General features: G+C 29.1%; 1 protein-coding gene across 1 annotated transcript in view; it reads left to right on the top strand.

Annotated features, from left to right (window-relative positions):
* LOC142319187 (protein C-mannosyl-transferase DPY19L1) overlaps window positions 1-24,964 on the top strand; it is a 60,666-nt gene extending 35,702 nt beyond the window's left edge. The window contains exons 9-14 of the mRNA XM_075356180.1: window positions 6,243-6,448; window positions 13,463-13,607; window positions 16,983-17,094; window positions 18,905-19,067; window positions 23,648-23,773; window positions 24,646-24,964. Of these exons, the coding sequence (XP_075212295.1) occupies window positions 6,243-6,448; window positions 13,463-13,607; window positions 16,983-17,094; window positions 18,905-19,067; window positions 23,648-23,773; window positions 24,646-24,838 (945 nt within the window). The 3' untranslated portion in view covers window positions 24,839-24,964. The remainder of the gene's footprint in view (window positions 1-6,242; window positions 6,449-13,462; window positions 13,608-16,982; window positions 17,095-18,904; window positions 19,068-23,647; window positions 23,774-24,645) is intronic.
* The last annotated feature ends 801 nt before the right edge of the window (window positions 24,965-25,765 follow it).

The raw sequence follows: 25,765 nt of genomic DNA, 5'->3' as shown, positions 1-25,765 counted from the left end.
AGAAGACCAGGATATTAAGAAGAATAGCTGGCATAATATTTTTTGCAGAAACAATAAATTCAGCTTGTTGTTGTGCAATCATTCATCAGTTCATGGAAGAGGTAACTGAGAACAAAATTTCTGGGATTCACCAAGATGACGCAACTGTGCATACATCCAGACAGTTCATAAAGTTATTGCAAAAGTTTTTTGGATATTGAATCACTTCTAGGGTTATGAAAAAAGTAATGTTTATTAAGGAAATCCCCACATCCTCCAGGAACTTCAATCTGGTATTTTGTGATTTCACTAAGAACATTCCACATTAACAATTTATGAGTCTTTGAAATATATATATCTATATATTTATATATTCTTTATGTATTGCTGATTATGGATCTCCACTTAACTCCATCGTTTCTTTATTCTTCTTAAAAAACTTTCTCTCTCTGTTTTCTCTATCAGGTCTTTTTTTTTCTATATCTTTTTATAGTCCTTCTGTAGGCCTTAATTCTATTATATTTAAATTAAAGATTTCTTTTACAGCACTTCCACGTGAAATTTTCTGTAGTGCCCAAATCATAGCTAGATACCACATGAATTATTATTTTTTTATTATGTGGTAGCCTTTGTAGAATGATAAACTACATAATAAGCAGAAGTTTCATTTAAAGTTTAATTTAACTTAGAAAAAGAAAAGTGAACACCTGATACTCCTATATACAGATCAGATGGGAAGAGCAGGTTTTTTTAACATTACAGATTTCAGTTTGCATTAATGAATGAGGTTAATTTTAATAGTAATTATTTTTTGTTCATTAAATTTCTTTTTTTCATTCATTAGAAAATTTAAGGGTCTTTTTCTCTTAAAATTAAAATGTTTAACATCTTTCAGAGAAATGTAAATTTTTATTGTTAAAAGTCATTGAAGAATATTTTATGGAAGAATATTTGAATTATTTTCTTTTTTTTTAATGTGATTTTTGACTATGTTTGATTTATGCCAGAGATATTTAATGCAATTATATTTCCAAGTAAAGGAAAGGTAGAAAATTATTTTTGTATTTTGTTAAGTTAATATTTTTCCCCACATTCATTGTGTATGATTACAAATGAAGATTAACTTCTTAAAATTTTTGAAGTTATTAATCATATCTGTTCCAAAAAATATCTTAGTTATAAAAGAACTGAATAATGTATGCAATTACTGAACAATATTTTGCAATTTTAAACCAAAATCTAGAATTTTCTCATAACCTTATTACTTTATGTTAAAAAATACAAGGAACTTGAACAGTTGTAATGAATGAGGGGCTGTGAATCCAGATAGTTTTCCTTAGAAGCAGCAAGGAAATTAACTGTTATGGTGAATGTGGTAAATAACCTGATGATGGGTAGTTGCATCTATATTCTTATTCCATTCCATCCTTTTCCTTACCTTTGATCCCTTCTACAATGTCACTTGGTTGGCTCTAAGTCTGAACTGCTAAATTCTTTATGATTACAGTGATATGTTGATGTTAGAGTCGGTGTGCCAACACATCCTTGGTGTTATCTGATAATGGGGCCACCTGTGGGCTAATGCATAATAAGCCCCACATTATGTTACATTTTTATTTGAAGCAATATGATTAAAAATGGCCAAATTGAATGCAGTTCATTATTTTCTGTAGTATTTTTCCAAATGTCGGTTGTTGAAGTTCATGGCCCTTCGTACCAAACATCCTTATTTTTTATTTATTATTTGGATAGATTTTTACAGGTAGATAAAGAAATATTTATACTTAACCTTTATGACATAAATATATCAAAATACTGAAATATGTAAAAATTATATCAAGTGATTTCGGATTTATATTGATCAATCTGCAATCTGTGAGTTTTGCATTACAATTTTAAGAAAAAATTCAGTAAATAGACTGAATGTTCAGAGTTAGTCTAAAGAAACTGCTGGTGTAAATATCTATGACTTGTACAGAATAAATTGAATGCTAGTCTTAAAGAATTGTTTGCTGCAATATAGAAAGTGTTGGCAGCTTGAATTTGTTATTTTGAATGGTATTGATGATTTCTGCTGAATCCAATCAAATTGCTTTATTTAGCAATGAAATGACACGGCTTTTGTTTATATTCATCGAAAAGAATATGAAGATAAACTATTTTTCATTCATTATCTTAAAAATGCTGCTTTGGATGAGAGTAGAATTGATTTGCTGGTGTTAAAGCCACAGTTTAAAGTAGTACTTTTAATGTTTTCACAATATACTTTTAGTATAAAATCTGTATATTTTACATACAAATAAATTATAAATTCATTGATTTACATGGTCTTTATTATTCTGCAGTATTATGTTTAATGCTTACATTTATGCTATTGAAATAAACTCAATTTCTGGTACAACTTTTATCAGGTTTGGAACTTGGAACTTTGTATAAAAAAGATAATAAAATTATATAAAAGTATAATAAAAAATTTTTTATTTATTTGAAAATGTTCTTAATTTTTAAGTTTGATAACTAAATATTTCATAATCTTGAATTTAGTAATTTTAAAACACAGATATAAAGTTAGAATTAATAAATGAATAATAAAATTAATTTATATTTTAAAGCATGAGTCTTTTACGGTTAGGTTTATTATTTGAAGAACATTATTATTGCTCTAGTCCAGTGTTTCTCAACCTGGGGGTTGTGAACTCCACGGTGGTTGTAAAATTTAGCCTAAAACTTTACATGTAAACAATAATCAAATCATTTATGAGAAAAAATCATTTATTATCAACATTTTACTTACATTTATAATCTCACGTGCAAAGAAAATAAATTAATGAGATGGCTGTGTTTGTTTTTATTTAAAAGTTTATCTGTCTGTGGGATTTATGTTAGAAACACATAAAATCAAATTGTTTTCAAGTGATAAGACAATTCTTATTTAGTTTTTAGCACAACCATAGACGAAGAACCCTTTTCACAGAGGTAAGATGTGGCAAAAGGGGTTAATATTTTTAATGCTTCTATGACTGAGTTTCCATATTCACTTCTATGAGCAAGCCAAAACGTAATTAAATCTTCAGATGTGCATTGTTGTAAAATTTTATCGGCAGACATTTTGATGAGGTGGTCGTCAATTTTAACTGCAACAGCGTTTTCACTAAACTGATTCAGTACCCATGTTGTTGAGAAATCATTTTTATATTCAGGGAAATACTCCACTGACTGAATTTTAATTCATGCAAATGCATCTTCATGCTGTCCTAACTGGTGAATAATAGTTCTTCATTGAAATTTTTCTTAATATAATCGGAAGTGAGTGGAAACATATTACAATTTTTACTTTGAAGGCAAGTAATTCAGTTATCAAACTTTGTAATGAAAGCATAAACTTTGTCTGTCATTAATGTTTTTATTACGTCCTTGTAAATAAATTTATTTTCACATTTAAGTCATTTAAATTGAAAATATTGTTTGTGAATAAATTGTTTGTCCTTGAAAGGAAGTATTATGTCCATTCTGCTCTTGGTATAAGACGATCTTTTAATTTTTTCAAAAATTCATTGTTCTTTCCTGTTATCTTTTTGCACTATCAGGACACACTGTAATACATTTTGTCCAGCCTATGTTATAGTTTTTGGTTGCTTCATAAAAGTTGTCAAAAAGACATTGTCTTGTTGCATGACAGGTATTGATTTGCAAAACAATTTATTTTCTTTGATTGATCTGTCCCTATTGCATTCATATCTAAAAGAACATAAGAACTGAGAAATGTTTGCCGCATCTCTTGATTCATCAAATTGATTACTAAAAAATCGACTTGAACCCACTTGCTGAATTTTCTTAAAAAATTTTTTTTTGCTTCTTCCAAGCCTATTAAAACACTGAATCTGGATGTTTTGTTTACAAGTATCAAATTAATTTTGATGGCTTCATATTTTCAACTGAGAAGACTTGAAAGCAAACAACATGCTGTGGCTTTCCATTCAATGAGATAAAACCGTAATTTAAATAACTGTCATTGTACAATCTTGTCTTTTTACCAATTGATGCACTAGATGTAGATGGCTCCTTTTGTTTTTCGCAGATATCCTCATTTTTCATAAGAATCTAATTGAAAAAAAAAAATAAAACAGTTAGCAGTGTTTGACCACACACTAATAAAAAACCAATTAAACTGATGTTCTGCAATCCCATATGCCTCTTTTATATTGCTGAGAGCATGACATGTTCAAATGTATCATATATATGTTTGAACATGATGCTGTCACAGCAAATATTATGCAAGCAGACCAAATTACAAGGAGCACGTACACATTAAGTTGCAACCTGTAAATTGCTCATGTTTGTTTTTCCACTTCATACATGCATGTTTGTACCTGTCGCTATCAATGCAGCTAAATAGTTTTAATTAGGTTTCATTGGGTTTTGGTTGTGGGGGGGGGGTCATGATATATTTATTATATGTTTTTTTTTTTAATTTTTAGGGGTCATGGAGCTAAAAAGGTTTGAGATTCACTGATCTAGTCTAAATTTATTATATAAAAAAGTGTCTACTTTTTAATTAAAAATACATATTATAATTTATGTTAAAATTAATTTAAAGGAATGTCAGTTTGGAAGGAATATCAGTATGTGATCTTTGCTCTACCTGCCCATTTTCTTCAATTGTTTTACAAAAATGTAATTTAAAACAGAAATAAAAAAATAAACAACAAACAACTTATTGTTGATCATGAATAGCTATGAAAAAACATTAAGTTTTGATTTAATGAAATTAAAAGGAATTTCAAGACTAAAATTTGGGGGAAATTTATGTTTTCTCTGGTCCATGATCCTACATGAAAAATAAGCTGTTTCATACATTCTACCTATATGCAGGTATTGGAGTTTTGATTTAAAAAAAAAATGTTAATGGAAATTATAAAACTTAAAAATCCCTGTGGATGTACAAAATGTATTTGGAAAGTAAGTAGACAGAAAAAATTTCATCAATCATATGTTAACCATAAACTGATTTATTTTTTCACCGCTTCCACAATTACAGAGACAATTATTTTAAATGAGTACTAATTTTTATGCTTGACTTGAAAGTTTGGCCAGAAAATTATCTCTTCAGGTACAAAGTAGATGAAAATCATTTGGTTTTAAATCTAGAGTGTGTGGAGGATAATCCATTTTTTCTCAGCTAAATGATCAAGTGAGTTATTGAATTTAGGGATTAGTGTGGCCTTGCATTATCGGTGAAGACAACACCCAGCAGGAGAACTACTTTCGATAGGTCAAATAGTCTAATAGTCACAATTGTAAGTTGAGTAGTCTCTGAAATTTCAGAAAAAACAAGAAAAGAATCAATATTTTCAACAGTTTTGAGAACTTTGTGAAACCCATTTTTACAAAGTTCTCAGTTCATTGTATCATAGCATCATTGACTGTAGACTGCCACTTGTTATACATTGCAACATGCAATCTTTCACATCCTTAATGAAAATCTCTGATCCATTTTTCTACCTTTCTATTTCTTATAGCATTTCTTCACTTTACATAAAAATGACATGCTTTTGTGAATTGTGACCACTGGGGGGGGGGGGGATGTGCATGAATGGTACTTACATTATGAAAACGTCTCGTACGTATGAAAATATACTTAACAAAAATTTATTGGCTATTTTAGAAAAAAATGTTGTTAAACTAATGAAATGTTCTGTAAGAATTAAAAATAAAAACATAAGACAAATAGATTACTGTTTGGTAAATTGTTATGATATAGAGAAACAGGTTTTCATTAAGACCAGCCCACAAGGCTGTTCTAATCAAGTTGAGAGTTCTAAGGTTCAAATCCTAGTAAAGGCAGTTGCTTTTATACAGATTTGAATACTAGATCATGGATACCGGTGTTTTGATGGTTGGGTTTCAATTAACCACACATATCAGGAATGGTCGACCTGACACTGTACAACATTACACTTCATTTGCATTCATACATGTCAATCTCACTCATCCTCTGAAGTAATACTTTACGGTGGTTCTGGCTAAACAGAAAAAGAGAGAGAGGTTTTCATTATGCAATGACATAAACATTTCTGTTGGTATTATATTAAAATAATAGAGTAGCTCTGCTTTATATATGCATGTTATAACATGCATATATAAATAAACTTCATAAATATTTACATTGATAAATAGTTTTGAATAATCCGCTTTAAATTGTGTTTTGTAATATCGCAAATTATAAAACAAAGGTAATAAAAAAATTAATGTTTCTTTTTCAGTCGCACATAATAAGCTTACTACGATCAAAATTGACAGAATTTAAAGATTTTCACACCTTAATTTATACGTGTGCTCCGGAATTTGATTTCCTTGGATGGGAAACAGTTGGACATATCTTTGCCTCATGGTTAATTCCTACCTGTATTCTAGTCATGGGATTTATATTGATCCACTGGAAAAATCAAGTGAATTTTAAGTGTATCAGGTAAGAATTTTTTCTTCATGATTACTAGGTTGTCATTCTAGTTGGGGGATATGTATACAGATGCAGTAAAAACAATTTACTGGCTACACAGTAATGAAACAAAGCCCTTAAGTTATGAAATATATTGTATGTTAAGTTTCATCAGTAAATTAAATTTCTGCAGTTTTCATCATATTTAGCCAAAAAATAAATAATTATGTATTATTTCATTGATATTAGCACATAATTTTACAAAATAAATATAATATATTTAAAACAAATATAATTTTTTGAAAATTCAAATAATTCAACATTTTGTGCTAATCAACCACTGTGCTAATTGAATTAAAAAAATAACTACTTAACCACCAAAACATAGTAACAGAAAAACTTAAAAACACTAATACCAATAGTCAACTTTTGTGCAATCCCGCGTCATCAGTTGGTACACGATTCTGTAATTCCATCAAACAAATAACAAAAAAGAAATAAAAACTTAAAAATTTAAACACACTAACAACTGCAAAATTTGTAGCAACAACACAGCTCTACTTCCATTATTAAAATGATCAGTTGAATGGCAGTGAAGTTGTATTGTTATTCAAAATTTTGTTATTATAGTTTTAGGATTTCTGAATTTTCAAATTTTTATTTCTTTTTGTTATTTATTTGATGAAATTGTAGAATTGTGTACAGACTGATGATGCAGGATCCTGAAAAAGTCTACTATTTGTATTAGTTTTTTTAGGTTTTTCTGTTACTGTGTTTTAGTGGCTAAGTTGTTATTTTTTGATAACGAAGAAATAAATAATTTGGAACTGAGATAAATGTAGATGAATTAGAATGTACTTTCTATGCTGAATCTTTAAATATAATCAGTTTTCTTCATCACACTCAGATTTTTGGTTGACCCTTTAAAAATTGAGAAACTTCTTAAATAACAGAATACAAAAATAATGTAATAATTACATTATTCTTATTTTCCTTTTGTGTTCAGTGAAGTCTTTTCTTTTTATCATCCAGTAGTAGTCATTCATCATATATTCTTCCCATCTGCCTTGATAACATTGTTCTATCTGCAATATAACTTAGTGGAACCTTTCTCTTGTTCGTCGCTGATATCACTCAAGTTTAAAGGGAAAAAGTCCAAATGAGAATGTAAAAAATGAATTTTCAATGACATTCTGCAGCCCAGATTTTTATAGTTCACTAAGAGTTCATTTATAAGATGATCATGGATTTCAGCATTTTTGTTTCCAAGAAAACCAGTAACGATATCTTTGAATGACTTCCATGCTGCTAGTTCTTTAGGATTCAGTTTGCTGTCAAATATATTTTCACAAATTAATTTTCCTATTTGTAGCCTGATGAATATTTCCTCTTTTAATTAGGCTTCACTTAGTTGTGAAAAAACCTCAGCTAAATATTTAAATCGTCTTCGTCTTTATCTAATGCTTTTACAAAATTCTTCATCAAGCCTAGTTTTATATGTAAAGATGGTAAAATAATATGATTTACTTTGACAAGGGGAATATTGACAACATTTTCCTTTCCTAGATTTAGCTGATTTATTTTTGGCCAGTCTTTAACTGCGTAGTGTTAAACCTATTATCCCACAAACACAAGAAACACATATATTTTGTAAAGCCACTCTGGAGACTGAATAGAAGCCCTGTTGCTTTCATACTTAGAAGTGTTCATCATACTTGGTAACTTTTAACATTTTTGACATACTTTCATATGTTTTTTTCATTCCTACAGCATGTGCTACCGGTATAGAAGAAAACTTATTCGGGTAATCTTACAACACTGCCTGCCTTTAAGCTTCTTTTTGATGAGTCTATAAATAAACACTGATCATGAATAACATATTCAGTGTCCAGTTCAGACATTAGCTCCCTGACATCATGGCAGGAACAAATTAAACCATCTCTTCGAAAGTATTTCAGTAAATTTTTGTTTTGATTTCTACTTACTGAAATTTTAGTATCCTTGTTTAATAAATTCTTTTCTTTAAGATGTGCATATATCACCAAAACCAAAGCATGCCACCAAAACAAAATCAATCATGTTTTGTTACATGGCTTTGTTTTGTTTCTGCATGTTATTTCGACAAATGCAAGTCATGAATTAGGTCGCTTAGTTCTGCTTGTGAGATGAGGTGATGTTCATTATTTGATTCTTCTTGAATGTAATTAATATCTATTGAAGTTGAGGGTTCATCAGTTGAGCCTTCTGGGAATCAGAAATTTCTTTCCAAGAAGCTGGAGTAATCAGATTCAGTAAATCAACACCATGAAGTACTGGTCTTATAGCTGAACAAACAATTAGATATGCAATACTGCTTTTATTGTTTGAATTGAAACCAGTAACATCTGTTAAGCAAAAATAGCAGTCATCGTAATGGTTAGTAGACTCTCGCCAAATCAGAGGTACACCAAAAGGCAAATGCTCTTTTTTTCCTTTTTATCACTAGGTTAGATTAACGTAGCACTTGATGCATGCTACATGTGGAGCTGAGGAATTTATCTTGGTCTCCCAAGGGACAATCAGAAATAATGTTTGAAAGCAGTATTCAGCAGATTCAATACTGGGTTTTCATTGACTCTTTGTGATGAATTCTCTGCAAATGTAACAAAAAAATATTTGGGGAATTTTACAAGCTCGAGTTTTATTCATTTTAAAATTCAAATTGTTTTAATGAATGAAAGTAAACTGAAATATTACAGAAATACTTACTTAATTATAAAAATAATTAAGTTTTAATTTATAAATACTTAATTACTTAAATTACTTCTTAAAATTATTTCACCATGGTGTGCAATAAAACACAGCATGACATACCATACCAAGAGTTGAACTCATACTGAAGAAAATTTCATCACGTTGAATAACTCATTACTTGACATACTGAACTGTCTATACATACGAGATGTCTGAGAAAAGTAATGAGACTGACTTTTTATTTTTTCAAACAATAATATTATCCCCTTCAAAGTAGTTCCCTTGGGCAGCTATACACTGGCAGAGTCGTTGTTCCCACTCCTGGTAGCAGCGCTGGAAGGCTTCAACTGGTAGGGCTTTTAACTGTTCGGTCACAGTCTTTTGAATGTTCTCCAGAGTTTCAAAATGACATCCTTTTAAGACATGTATCAATTTCCGGAAAAGGACAAAGTCACAAGGACTCAAATCAGGTGAATAGGGGGGTTGAGGAACCGTAGGAATGCGTTTTGAGGTCAAAAATTCCCTGATGGAAACGGCGTGTGACACAGGGCATTGTCATGATGAAGCATCCACTTGTCTACAATGTCTGGTCTCATGCGAATCACTTTTTTCCTGAGCCTTTCTTCAAGGACACTTTTGTAAAACACTTGGTTGACAGTTTGTCCTGGAGGAACAAATTCTTTATGCACAATACCCCTACTGTCAAAAAAGCAAAACCGCATGGTTTTGATCTTTGATTTGCTCATTCAACATTTTTTCGGTCGAGCAGATGATGGAGTGTGCCACTCTTCGCTTTGCCGTTTTGTTTTAAGATCGTACTCAAATATTCAGGATTCATCACCTGTGATCACAGGATTGAAGAATTCTTGGTCATTATCATTCCTCTCAAGAAGATCAATGCACACGTTTCTTCGATTGTCCTTCTGTTCCGTTATGAAGTTTTTCGGCACCAATTTCGCACAAACCTTTCGCATGTTCTAATCTTCTGTCAAAATTTGATGTACGGTGAAAGTGTTTAAATTTAACTGTTCACTCATCATCCTTATTGTTAAATGACAGTCTGATCTCACAAGAATCTTCACACAACATTTTCGTCAGATTTTGAAGTTGAAGGTTTCCCTGAGCGAGGTTGATCTTCAACGTGTTCTTGGTCTTCCAAAAATGATTTGTACTAGTGGAAAACTTGTGCTCTTGATAAGCAATGTTCCCCATAGGCCTGTTTTAACTTTTCAAAGGCCACACTTGTGGATTCCCCAAGTTTAACACAAAACTTGATTGCACAATATTGCTCAAGTTCTGATGGAAGAATTTACAGAAGTATATTCTGATGCTCCATTTTCATAACACACAACAAAAACACAACTTCACTGATGGCACTATCAAAAATAATGTGTTGGCTGAACAGAGTTGAAACTCATACTGAATATGTGGAAGGGATGAACAAACCGGACCGGTAGACACAGCGTTGCCAGATTGCTCACAGTGTTACTAATCTCATTACTTTTCTCACACACCTTGTATCTGGCTTGACATGAAATGACATCATTTGACTGTTATGCAAATATAAGTCTACAGCATGCATCAAAATATAAATCAGATGTGAATAAGCAAACATACAGACGTACTAACTTATTTGTATTTTTGTTCCAAGAATGATGGGAACAAATAAATTTAAGGGGTTGTAACTTAAGAACGCTATGTGATGATGGGTTGTTTCAAAATACATATTCGATTCAGCATATAAAATACTATATAGAACACCTTCTCCCTTTACACTTCCAAATTTTGTGTTTACCAGTGTAATAAATGTAGTATATAATATATAAAATAATGGTAAAACAAATATATAAGGATAAATATTAGTAAATATAAAATCAGACAAAATAAATAACTAATATAAGTTGATAATTGAAATTATTTGAAAACATAACTTGTATATTTAAAAAAAATCTGATATAGACACTACTTGACTACCTTGTATGCCTATTACAAATATTATTTTTATTTTTTGTTACATATTTTTTTTTTTTGTTATTGAATTATTATTTTTTGTAAAACTTTTTTTACAAGCAGAGGTTAATAATTATTAATAAATCAATATATTTAAATTAAAGAAAAAGTTAAAAAAAAGGGAATGAAGTTGCATTTGAACCATGTGCCTTCCCCTTAAAGATCCAAATATTTCATTAATTAAAATTTTATTGGGCTATAACTCTGGAACCAATGAAAATAAGTACCACTTATGATATATCGTTGAAAGGCTCTCAATAAGGGCTTATTGCTGCAGTTAAGAAAAAGTCCAAAATCCAAATTTTTCGGATTTTTAGACACTTTTGGTTCAGTCGATTGCAATAAAAAGGGGAGGTGCACAACTAGATGTTACAGCAGTTCTAAATCCAAAATTTCAACATCCTATGGCTAATTATTTTTGGGTTATGCGGGATACATACGTACATACATACTTACAGATGTACTAGTTAAATTTCCGTTGAAATCTGAAAATCAAAATTTTTTGCAAAAAGTCTTGTACAAAGTACTTTGTACAAGGAAGTAAAAAGTATAAAATAAAACGTATTTGATTATGCAAACACTTCTTTTTTATTTTAGGATAGTGACTTTATATTCTTGTAACTAGGTTATGAACATTTTCTCCATTCAGTATTTCTTCAATCATTTTGTCTTTCATCTATCAATCCTCTTCAGCTACCTGAATGATATTTCACAAGTGTACCAATTCAATCTGTGACATTTTCTTTTAAATTAGTTACTAATGTCTGCCATGTGAGAACTATCCTATTGCCACCCTGATATGAGGTCGAACGTTCATGAGCTGTTAGGGAACTTGTGAGAATACATTCCTTTCTGGATCTCCATAGTAACTGGATGATCCACGAGGAGTTGTCTACAGTGGTTGGTTTTCTTCACGCCCTTGCGGTGTGTAGGTCTGCAGAGGGAGTTTAGTCGAGATATTTGATTGTGGTAGGATCCTGGGTGACTAGGGTTGCGGTCTAGGCATTGGATTGATTGGAGGTAGGTGCATTGGCATCATGCCACGGTTATATTGGTGTTGTTTGTGATTTGATTAGGGGCTCCCACTGGTGGTGATGGCCGTGCTGCTGGGATATGGTAGCCCGTGTGACTGGGCTACCATACCCCATGATTCCACTGGTGGCGATCCTAATCATGACTTGGTAATGCCACGTGAGACTCCATGATGGGACTGGGTAGGGATGCGGGGTTTGCATCATTTTTTTATTTTTGTGTTGTTTTGAAAATATATCACTTAAAGACTTAAGCATCACGAATCGAATATAATTTGAATGTTTTGGTTTTTAACATTTTTTTTAAGATTAAAAAATAACTGCTCGAAGTGGCATATTTATGGGGTTGAAATATCTGTAGAGGAACAAAAGAATTAACAAAAGTATGTTTCAGACTATGTTATATGGAACATAGATGTGGGATATTAAGTTCACGGAACCATTTGAAGTTGCTGTTTAATGAAATAGTCTTTTGTAGAAGAAGCTTATAAGACTAAAGGTTAGACAGGATTAGGTACAGTGATATGTAGCACTGAATGGAATTTATAAATATTGTAGATAAGGTGCAGAAAAAACAGAAAATATGGTTCAGTTGTGTCAATGGGATGACCAGAAAACTTCTGAATAAAGTTGCTTGTTGTACGCTACCTGTAAGATGAGACAAAGGATGACTATGGCATAGGTGGTATGAAAAAATTCAAGAGGCAATGAGAATTTAAGACCTACAGGTTACTTTGTGGGCAGGAAACATGTAAACTAAAGGTGTAAAATCAGCTGCAGTAGATGCTGGAAGTAAACAAAAAGTAAGGTAACTTAAATGAAATTGGCTTTCTATGGCATTCCTAACTTTTTAATATCCTTTTAGAAACTATTAAAAAAATTGTTGCTGTCCTAAAAGTTAAGTAAAATATACAACCATTCTATATTATGTTGTTTTAATATCGCAGTACTTGATGTTATTGGTTGCTGTTAGTACTTAAGCATTATAATTTGGTTTTTTTACTGTATTGTATTGTCAGTGTGTACAAATTAGGAAGTGAACATGTAGCTTTTGGATTTAAGGGAAACAAATTATTTAATTTGTACATAAGAACTTGTCATCACCACTGGCATAGAATATACAGATAAATTTATTTTTCTGAGTGACCCTAATATAAGTAATAATATATTTAAATTATGTTATGAATATTAATTAAAGTTTAACATTTTTAACATATCTGTCTGAAATTATTTACCAATTTTTGTAAACATAATAGTGAATCTTTTTCAGACCATTCTGCGATTTTGATCCAGAGGTTGTATATACATTTCTGCAGTTATGTGTTTTCACAGTAATGGCTGTGATGGTAATGAGGCTGAAGTTATTTTTTACTCCTCATCTCTGCATTTTTTGTTCTCAAATAGGATCTCGTAAGGTAATACTTTTAATATTTGATTGGTTTTTAATTAATTAAAATTTTAATTAAATGTTCTTGTTTCAAAGAATTGTAATATTATTTTTTAAATAACTTATTTAAATCTTATTCAAAGTAGCCTAATATCTTTTGAAGAACTTATTTATTACCTCAGATTTCTATTTTTCCTTTCTCTAAATTTATATCTGAAATTATTTATAACTGGAAATATTGATATTATTTTTATACTAGCACTAATATTTTTAAACTTACTGTAGCTGGGTTACACCCTGGTTTATATTAAATTCTATTTACAATTAAACTTGAAATGAAATTATTTTATTCAGTGAATAATAATATTAATATTACATTACTGTAAATAATAAAATAACATTTACAAATTGGTTAATTAATTTAGACAACTAATATTACAGTTTGACTTATTTAATACTAACCTTATTTCCCTTAAATAATCAAATAATGATAGTCATTTTTGGTTATTCTATCTGTTTACTTTAGTGTTCAGCTATCTAATGTATTCTACTTTTTTGGGAGCTTAATTACCTTATGCTACCTGTAAAATTGGTTATACTTTTTATACAATTTCTACTTACAAGTAGTACCTACATAAATCGTTTACACTATGCACTCAAATGAAATTATAACCAACAAAGCTAAAATCATTTCCCTCACCATACCATAGTAGTTGAATCTATTTCTGTTTCTTAACTTGATTTCTAGCAGAAGTTGGACTATATCAACGCCGACCACATTGCCATGGGATATTGGGCAAGTACAAGAGGTGCAAAATGCAAGGATGGTTTATTTGGGTGACACCTGAGTCCTCCATAAAATATCACAGACAAAAGTAGAGTAAATTGTTTATTGTGTAGTATTATATAGCTGTATTAAATATGGTGTCTGATTGGTTAAGATTAACCCTTACAATGAATTAGACTATACACATTAGGAGTAACTTAAAATGTATGTTGGATTTGAGTTGTTTCTATTTATTTAGTATAAAAATTGTTGTTTATTTTTATATTTTTTGTAATGTTCAAGTGTTTTAAATATCATCTGCATATGAGCATGTAAAATAAAAGGTCAGTTTTGGCAGAATTATGATTGACTTTGGCAGATTGTTGACTCTAATGTTACTATGTTACTAGTAGGACTTTTAAGTGTTCTTTTTCCTTTGTTAGAAATTGTCCCAATTAGTCAATGTAGAACATTGAGCGGTCAGAGCAGTTGACTTTATATATTTCAGGGGATTTGTGTTTGTTTACTGTGTGTAATAATTTAATCTTTTTTATTTTGAAAAAAATAATATTTTGCCCTTTTAAAGTAAAAAATTACTTTTCTCTTTTTATAATCGATTACACTAAACATTGTTGAGCAGATTTGGCAGGCAATTGAATATTGTTTTGACACTTGCAGAACTATGAGCAGATCATATTTGAAAGAGAAATACTTTGAACATTTTGAACTGTTTTCTCTTTGAATCATAAAAAAATTTCCAATGCTAGATAATCTCATAACCTGAAGTAACTTTGGTGATCCTGCCCAGTTAATATAGGATCAGACTAATAAAAACAAACAGTTGAACTCTACACATAAACTTTATTTTCACCAATAAGGTCTTATTTAATTTACAATATAGTAACATATTAAAAATTTTTTTAGAATTCCTTGAATAAACCTGTTTGCATATTTAAGGTTTTCATTGAAAAAAAGAATGTCCCATAAAATTTTCTCTTTTCTCTGCCAATTATTACATCAATTTTTCCAATAATGAATTTTTTAAATTTCAGTTATATAATGTATTCCAGTGCTTCTAATTTCATTTACATAAGAAATGTTTCATTCATGTTTAAATCTGTATGAAGAATTAGCAAAATTAGGATTTATTACCTTGAGAAAACAATCAAGAATTGCTGATCCTTATGCTGGCAAGTTGATTTGTTGAAAGTGTAGATTAATGTTAAAAAATAATTTAACAAAACTTGATTTACAAAATTGATATTTATATGTTATGCATGTTTGTAAACTTTACATTAGTGCATTTGAACTGACTTGATAGCTTACACCATTATTATATAATGATTATTAAGAATTTTAATTTCAGTGACCATTTTGAGGTAAAGCCAATGACCGATCGCGGCCATTTGTGTATTTCTGTTATCTACTAATGATGCTTAATCTGAATCCAAAATCAAAATATGAGACAAAAAGTGTTCCCACACATACATAGATATTGAATTCTATATTATTATATTGAAGTTGCAATTGCATAAACGTTATTTACGTTAGACAAATTTATAGGACTGGTGACTGTTCATTCAACAGATGCATATGTTTACACAAAATAAATATTGTAACTATTAAGTTGGTAAAAAAATAGGAAAAATTCATCAGTACAGCATAAGTAAGCGTAGTCATTATGAGCAAAGTAGAAATTTTTGTTGACTATTTGATTTTTGAATTGATGATAAGCAATTTTTAAAAATTACTGTGACTTCATTGATGACATTTTCTGTCAAATTTTAAGATTACATGCTTTCTGTTATCTTAATTTTTAAGTTATTTATACTTTACTTCCGTTTTTAAACAGTATGATTATTATTAAAAAAAAAGGTTGTAAAATGTTAATATTGTGATGCTTTTAGATTTATTAATTTTTAATGAACAAACATTTTATTATTGAATTCAATATCTAATTCAATATATGTGTGAACATTTTTGTCACAGATGTTGATTTTGATCTCAGTTTTGGATTAAGAATGTAATGATTAGAGGATTAAAAAAGTACTCAAATGGCTGTGATTGGCCATCATTTTCACCTCAAAGTGTTTGTCATTTTTAATCATTATGCAATAATGGTATAAAACTATCAAGTTTGTTCAAATGCATTAATGTAAGGTTTACTAAAATGCATAAAATATATAAATATCAATTTTGCAAATCAAGTTTTAAAATCCCAGAATAGTGGAAAAATGAATTTTTAATGCTTGAAAAAAAGCCGTAAAACCGCCAAAACACGAAATAAATAAATTATTTTAACTTAGTGTATGTAGGACTCCCAACAGAGATTTATTAAAATCATAAAAAACTCATTTGTGCCACCTGCAGATTTTTAAAACAAAATCTTATAAATATAAAATTATATAAATAATGTAACTTTTCAATTGTAGCAGTGTGAAAAGATTAAAATAATTATCACGTCATTTAAGGCAACTTCAAAACATAAAAATAATCCCTTAAAGACTTATGTAACCTTAATATATAATAATTCGCTTATAAAGTATTGAAAATTATTAATAAGAATGGTCGTTCAAGAAAGTGTTATTAGACTTTTCATTGATAGTGTAATTTAATTTTGAATCGTTTCTTTTTCAGTTTTATAGAAATAAATTATCACCTGAAGCTCATTGGATTATTTTTGCTATTATGATGGGAGCTGTATGTACAAAAGGTTTTTCATCTATAAAAGCAGAAAGAAACATATTTGGTAAGATTTTAATTTATTTCATTTAATGCTTTATTTTTTTATGTAAATTATTTTTGTATAAATTATGTTTTATTTTAAAAAAGCTGTTATATAGGTGTACACATCTCTTTAATTTTAGGTAGTTTATCGGATGATCAGTTTAGACACCAAAAACCTTAAAACACTAATTTTAAACCTGTTAAGCACGTATCAGGTTATGTGAAAGGCATAGAATCATTTACTATGCATACTTCAAGCAGGTTGTAACTTTACCTATTTCTTTGCTATCACATGAACAGGCAGTAGTTACAAGCTTTTTAAGTAGCCTTTTGCAGAATGGAAACAATAATAGTTTCTCTTGTGCTAGCCAAATGCAAAGTGAAAACATAATATTCTGTCATGTGCTTAAGTCCTAAATGTATGAATAAGAACTCAATCTATTGAAAAATTTGTAAAGTTCATCCTTGAGTAAACAATGAATATTTGGGAAGTAAAAGCATTTCAGTTATGTGGCCTCAATGTATGTAATATTAAATTTGAAAAAGAATGTTATGGATAAATGGCTCTAAATGATGAGAACATTTGTAGTTAATAAGAGGACTTAGACATCTTGCTATATATTACGGTGTTTTCTTACATCTATATAACTTACCTATTTTTCTTTGGTTTTTCAGTTTTTATTTCAATCTGATTTTATTTTATTCTGTACCTCCCTCTTTGCATGTTCTTTTTTTTTAGTCTTTTCATGTTCTTTTTTTGTCATAAATTGTTCTTTTGTCTTAAATTATTAACTGGTTTGTTGCTATTTTCTATTCCTTTCTGTTTTATACTGATCCTGTAAAAATATTTACTACATTCTTTATTCTGGATTATGTAATTCAAGTATTTTAAAGTCTGACTTCCCTTAGACAATTTTTATCCTTTGTTATTCTTTTTAACATTTTTCACTATCTACAAATAAAGATCTTTATGATAAATAGTTATTGATATAAATTGGATTACTAGATTTTGCTCAAAACTATAAATGTTTTACTTAAAACCCAAAACTAAATGGCCGTTTCAATTGTTAAACATTCAATAGTAGACACTTAGGAAAAGTATGTCCAAAAAAATAAATGAATTTAATGAATAAAAATGAAAGGAGAGAAAAACTAATAAATATTAACAAAAAAAAATTATGATACACTACATTTTTAAGTGTATTTTTATAAAAATAGTATAAAATACATTCAACTGTTGTAATTTTAGACAATCCAAAAAAAGCATAAATTTAACCGGGAGAGTTTCTTAGCATGCATAAAAGATTGAAGTTAGATAAGAGATACAAGGTCTGTTAAAAAAAAAACCAAATTTTTTTTTCTGTAGTGCTTATAATATTTTGAGAATGTGGTTGCCATCACTGCATAATGTAAGCAACCCCTACAATACTAGTAATGAACAATCCCCAACCATCTGCTGATCTATGATGATTAATTTTTTCATAGCATTCAACCTATGTGTTGTTTGGTGCATTTGGTAATTTTTGTAATGACTGATTTACATGAACAAAGAATTGCAGTGAAATTTTGTGTTAAGCTTTGCAAAAAACTTTACCAAAATTCACAAAATGATTCAAGAGGTGTGTAGAGAGGGCTTTGAGGTTCACACATTTCTATGAGTGGTTCAGATGTCTTGTAAGTGGTTGAGAATCTATCAAGACAAAGAAGGCCATTGGTGTCAACAGACGTGCCCTACATTGCCCAAGTGAACAAAAGGTGTGCATGAAGTTTTAGAGTCTCTGCAATTGTGGTCTTCATAGTTTAATCATTGTTAACTTAATTTATTTTTGTAGGTGAATATGGTAATGTGCCATTGGAAGAACTTATAAACTGGGTACAAACGAATACACCACCTACAGCAGTGTTTGCTGGAACTATGCCTGTAATGGCATCAATTTTGTTATCAGCACAACGACCTACTGTTAACCATCCTCATTATGAAGATGCTAAATTAAGGTAATATTTTCATTTATTTATTTAAGTCTTTTGGAAAAGATATTAATTGAAGTATTATTATATTTAATGAATTAACAGTGTTATCCTATGAAATAATTATACTACTTAACAAAAAGATTTGTTTGAATATGTATTCTTTTAGAATAATTTTAACTAATTTTGAGGTGTTGAATTCAAAAATGTTATTGGAATTCTTGTATTAAATCACTTATTTTAGTATGGTTTAAATCCTTATGTAATATTACAATTCTATTATCATACTAGAAATCAGTATCTAAATTACAATCAAAATATTTATGTAATATATTAAATACAAATTTTGTCTTTGGCCATTGTTTAAAATAAAGAATATAATTTCATTAATTCAGTGTATTTTGTATAATGTCACATTTTCTATAAAACTCATCTTGCCTATTTCATTGTTTGTTATGTTAGTTTTTTTTTCTTTATTCTAATTTTGTTAAGGAAGCAAACAACCTAAAAATTCAGCTTTCTTTGTTATTTAAGTTATAGGAACAAAATTTTTGTTATATTTACTATTCAGTAGATAATGGTAAATTATTTTACTATTGTTAAATAGTGTGTAATAGATGACTTCATTTAGCCAGTAGTCAACTAGTGACTACTGCTACTATCACTTTTCTATTGTTTTATTTATTGTTTAAAAAAATTAAAACAGTTTGTCCGTTTAAGACAGTTGTACAATTAGTCAGTTGTATTAAGATGTATTAAAGAGTCAATTGTAGGAATATGCTGATTAAATTTTGTTATTTTTTTAAATAATTTGCCAATCTCTATGTGAAGTGGTCATATCTCGCAATTTATCTTGAAGGCCTTGGGTTCAAATCTCAGACAGGCATTGTATTCTTCACATGCTACAAAATTTCCATTCCATATTCCCATGCATGAACTTTGAATTTATGTGGTGAATTTAGTTGTCAATAAAAAAATTCAAACATAATCTAATCTTTTTATTTTTTTATATTATTAAATCTATCATTTAAATAGAGAAACAGAACTCAGTGTCTGAGAGATGTTTATCATTGACCCTTCAGAGTATGTTAAGTTTTAGTTTTTAATAATTTTTTATTATCATTGTAATTAATAATAATCAAAACTGAATATAGTCTGAAGAACCAGTCAGTGGCATCTTCTGATGCAGTTTGGTTTTATTACTTCATTTAGGTCATATATTTATTAAAGTTGGTATTGATTATCTATATTCATGCTTTTAACATCTAATTTATCTTGTATGATAAAAACTTTGCAGGTTATTTCCTAATTAACTAGGATTCAAGAATCCTAACTAGGATTCTGTTACAGCAAATTTTAAAATTGTGTAATTGAATACAGTATGTGTGAATAAAAAGAAAATATTTTGAAAAGCAAAATTGTCAGAATGAAGTGAGTATAGAACCGTACACGTTTTTTTGAATGCTGCTACAATTTAAAATAAAACTAAATCATACTAAATATTAAATATTTTTAGAAAGAAAAATGTAGAGTAAATGTTAAGTCTAACTGAGAGGTACAATGGAATAGTTTGTGTTATGTGGATATTTAACTATCTATGTTCTTATAAACACTGAAATTTTTATAGAGTTTTTTATGTGAAAAGGTTTTGGAACCCTAGTTGAACTGATTGAAATATTGCTCAAAAAACAAGTATACCAGTAGATTATACAAGGTTTGATAAAAAAAAAAAATATATGGAATTTTCAAATTTTCTTTCTTGTATAAATCCAGTTGTCACTTTTTTTTGTTGTGTTGGTAAGCTTGTATATTTACGTGTATAGCTGTATTGGATGCTTAGTTTATTGTTGGTTTTCAAAAAGGCTACAAGTGTGTTTGTATGGTCAGTGATTTTTAACTTGTGGCAAAAATGGAACAAACAATTTGCATTAAATTTCTCTTTAAGAATGGAATAAAGTACAGTACTGCATTGGAAATGTTGAATGTTGCTTTTGGTGATTTTTCTTTGAATAAAACAAGCGTCTACAATGGTACATACATTTTCAAGAAGGCTTTGAAGATGATGGGTGCCCTGGGTTTCCCAGCATGTCAACAGCTGATGACAATATCAAAAAAAATTAAGAGAATGATTATGGACACTTGCCGAACCACTATCAGAGAGGTCGCTGATGATGTTGGGATATTGTTTGGCTCATGCCAACCAATTTTTTTTGGATGTTTTAGACATGAAATGCAAGACAGCAAAATTTGCCCCAAAATTGTTGAATTTTGATATAAAGTAGTGCCAAATGAACATTGCTCAGGAGTTGCTGAATGAACTGAATGACAATCCAGAACTCCTCAAATGGATCATAACTGGTGATAAAACATGGTGTATGGGTATGACGTCAAAACTAAGGTGGTCCAGTCGTCCTATTGGAAGCTTCCTGAAGAGCCAAGACCGAACAAAGCTCAAGTTTGATCGATTGTGAAGGTTCTGATCATTGTGTTCTTCTTTGATTTCAATGGCTTAGTGCATCATGTGTTCTTGTCACAAGGTTGTAGTAGTAGTACCTTTAAGTTCTCTGCCATTTGCATGAAGCAATTCAAAGAAAGTGCTTGGATTTTTGGTGAAACAATTCATTGCAATTGCACCATAATTGCACCTTTTTTTTTCTGTTTAGACTTCGTAACCACTGTTAGGTATTACTTCAGAGAATAAATGAGGATGATATGTATGAAAAAACATACAACCAACCACTGTGTATGTGTATGCAGTACTCTGTACTGTGTATATGTTCGTAGGAATGTAAATGAAGTGTAATCTTGTACAGTGTCAGGTCGACCATTCCTGAGATGTGTGGTTAATTGAAACCCAACTATCAAAGAATACCGGTATCCATGATCTAGTATTAAAATCTTATAAAAGTAACTGCCTTTACTAGGATTTGAAACTGAAAACTCTAGATCAATACAATAAATTACCGTAAGTATACATAAGTACCACTTATGGTATATTGTTAAAAAACTCTCAATGAAGGCTTATTACTGCATTTAAGAAAAAGTCCAAAATCCAAATATTTTGAATTTTTTTGACATTTTTGGTCAAGTCGATTGCAATCAAAAGGGAAGGTGCACAACTAGATGTCAAAGTAAATCCAAATGTCAGAATTCTATGGCTAATCATCTATGAGTTATGCGAGGTACACACGCATATTCGTATGTACAGACATCACGTCGAAACTAGTCAAAATGGATTCAGGGATGGTCAAAATGTATATTTCCATTGAAATCTGTAAACCAAAATTTTTCACAATCACAATACTTCATTTAGGAATCACAATACAAGGAAGTAAAAATGGACTATCAGAATATTGTTTGGTGCTCACAAATATGAATCATACAGATATCCATTTCTGTCAAACTAAACAATAAAACTAGGTTTTTTTTATCTAACTGGACAATACTTCAGCTTATGAGAAAGGATGTTATTAAGCTTTCATTGTCATTTTTAATAAGTTACTTCACTATTTCTCACAATTTATTTGAAGTAAAATTAAAAGATTTTTTTTTACAGAAAGCTTACTCTGTCAATAAAATTTTAAATAATATAAATTCAAAACGTTCAAAAGATGTTCTCTGATTCACCATTTGAGTATACATGTACATAAATATGTGCTGAAATAATTTTTAAGAAGAATAATTTCTAAGAGCTTAATTTATAACTTTTATTTTATAGTTGTTTCATATAAGTAGTTGTTTCACATATTACCTTGAATATAATTTCATGTGTTTATATTGTAAATTATTAATATGGATTTTTACTATTATGGATAGTTATTTTAATGTGGATAATTATTGTAAATCAATAAATAATGTATTGTTGAATCGTTAAAGCTTAGTTATTTATTTTCTTTATGTAATTGTTGCAACAAGATATTAATTGTGTAATTCATTGTTGTAATTAAGTATAGTTTTATTTCTTGAATATAGTTTTAGTTACTAAATCTAATACATTACAAATATTAAAGAAATAATTTGTTCATTAGTTTTTAAATATATAGTTTAATTTTGTTAAATTAATTTTTATAATTGTACTACTGTTATAACTATTATAAAACTAATAATATCTTTAGTTGTTACATAAAATTGGTTATTGCATTAACCACTTAATAATGTAATAATAATTTTTTAGTATATCTGTCGACAGACTTAAGTCTGACGGATGATCATGTAAGTTTTAAATTGTTAATAATAATAATAATTGTTACCACACCTATTTTTTGTATTTTATAATTAATTGTGCATTTTGTGATGCTTGTTTGATCTAGGTTTTTCACTGTGGTTTCCCTTGATCCATTTATCCATTTTCCATGAAGGACCCTTTGATCCATCATCAGGCATAGTTGGGGCAGTTACTCTTTTTTTATCCGTGTAGTAGCATAAATACCCACTTCTGACATGATTTATTTAATGTTTTATTATGTACCATTCATAGCAAAAGATTGTATATTTTACACTTTTTTTTATTAATAAACATAGAGTAATAAATTTTGAATTAAATTAACTGTGTAATAATAAATTATGTGGCTCCATACTTTTTATAATTGATTTTTTTATATTTTTAGAGAAAGAACTAAGAAAGTGTACTCAATGTTCAGTCGTAGATCTCCTGAGAAGGTGTTTAAGACTTTATCCTCTCTTAAGGTTGACTATTTAATTGTTTCAAATGATTGGTGCACAAGAGAAACCAGGTAAAAAAATAAATAGTTAACTTAAGTATTTACTATGTTAATTACATATTTTACATGATAAATCATACATTGTATTATAATTTAAGTTTCAATTTAACTGTTTTAATTTCTTTCTAAACGTATCTTTTAAATGATAATTTCATACATCACTTATAAATACAATAAGCTTGTTAATTAGTATTTCTGGGATTCAGTAGAAACCTTGATCATATGAAAATTTTGTACTTTTACAAAAACTATTTTGTACTCCAAAAAGCTATTTGGTGTCAAACAGGTTTGGGACTCCTTGCCACCCGAGGCCTACTAGTCCCCTTCAATTAACCAAAACAAAAATATTGTGATATTCTCTAACTATAATTTTTTAATGTTTCTTTTAAAATTAGATCATAGAAGCAGAATGTATTATTTAAATTAATTAATCATTTTTTGTACTTACTAATTTTTTTCTTATCTTAGTTGAATACTTTTGCAGATGTTTAAATCTACAGAAGATTGTTGTTTACCGTATAAGTCATTTCAATAAAATAGATTACTGTTATTTCCTTAAGTCAGTATCCAAGTAATAAGTTAAATAAAATTATTTTTGTCAACATTTTGTTAAATCAAGTGATCAAGATATAGGGAGTAGTTAAATATTTCTTATAAGTGCATTTGAAGGTGTAATAGGTGTTAACAAAATTGTTTAATTTGGAAATCCTTCAACTTTTCATATAGTAATGCTGCTTGAAATCAAAGTGAAAATCCCATATTCATGTATGGTATTTAAATGAGATTCAGGTATATTTTGAAATACATTTTTTTTTGGAACCTCTGAACATATTTCTTTGACATTTAAAAGAAAATTTAATGAAATTATTTTTTTTATTTTTTAGAAATGGATGTAATATGGTTGATCTTTGGGATATTGAAGAGCCTGAGAACAAAGAGAAACCACAGCTATGTTTGCAACTTATTTTTGGATCTGCTCTTCCATTTCATCGTGTTTTTACAAATGATGAATATACTGTTTTGCGTCTGCCAGCACCATATGTTGAATTAAAAGGTTTAAAACAATATCAGTCATAGAACAATTATAAAATTTTTGTACTGACTTATTGTACATATGTTCAGTTTTTGTAATGATCTAAATGTTCTGTTCAAATTTCTGTAAATACTAATGAAACTAATTTATTAATAAAATATTTTTAATTATTTCTGAAGAAAGTAATTTTTTTAATTAAAGTTTCTTCAGCTGTATATATGTTTTCTTTATGTGAGTAAATACTCATAGAATAATGCTTTCTTTTGTACAGATTTCATCAACTTATTAAAGGAAGGAACTTCAAAAGCTTTTTAAGTAAAAGGAGTTTTTTTTAAATTTTTATTATTTTTTTTGTAGCGCCATAAATACAGCCTTCTCATTTGTATTAATTCTCTCCCCCTCCCTCCACTCACTCTTCATTCCTGTGAATTATGTATTCACATCAATCTTTGTAGTTCCATTAGTTTCTATTTATTTATTTGTCCATCATATTTAAGACAATTGCTTTTTAGATACAAGATTATATGACCAAGTTATAGCTTAGTAAAACATTTAAAAGCAGTGCATTATATCATTTGTATCATTCATTTATTTAGTTTAATACATTTATAATACTGTACAGCTAATTGTATATATATATATATATATATATATATATATACATATGTGTATGTGTATGTGTATGTGTATGTGTATGTGTATGTGTATGTGTATGTGTATGTGTATGTGTATGTGTATGTGTATGTGTATGTGTATGTGTATGTGTATATGTGTGTGTGTGTGTGTGTGTGTGTGTGTGTGTGTGTGTGTGTGTGTGTGCGTGCGTGTGTGTGTGTGTGTGTGTGTGTGTGTGTGTGTGTGTGTGTGTGTGTGTGTGTGTGTGTGTGTGTGTGTGTGTGTGTGTGTGTTATATTATATAATTTGATTCTAATTTACAATACTAGAATTAACTAAAAATAAAAACAATTCAT

The sequence above is a fragment of the Lycorma delicatula genome, chromosome 1, assembly GCF_047948215.1.
Source record: "Lycorma delicatula isolate Av1 chromosome 1, ASM4794821v1, whole genome shotgun sequence".
Taxonomy (NCBI): Eukaryota; Metazoa; Arthropoda; class Insecta; order Hemiptera; family Fulgoridae; genus Lycorma; species Lycorma delicatula.
Note: the sequence above shows the minus strand (reverse complement) of the source record. Positions and strands in the feature narration are given on the sequence as shown.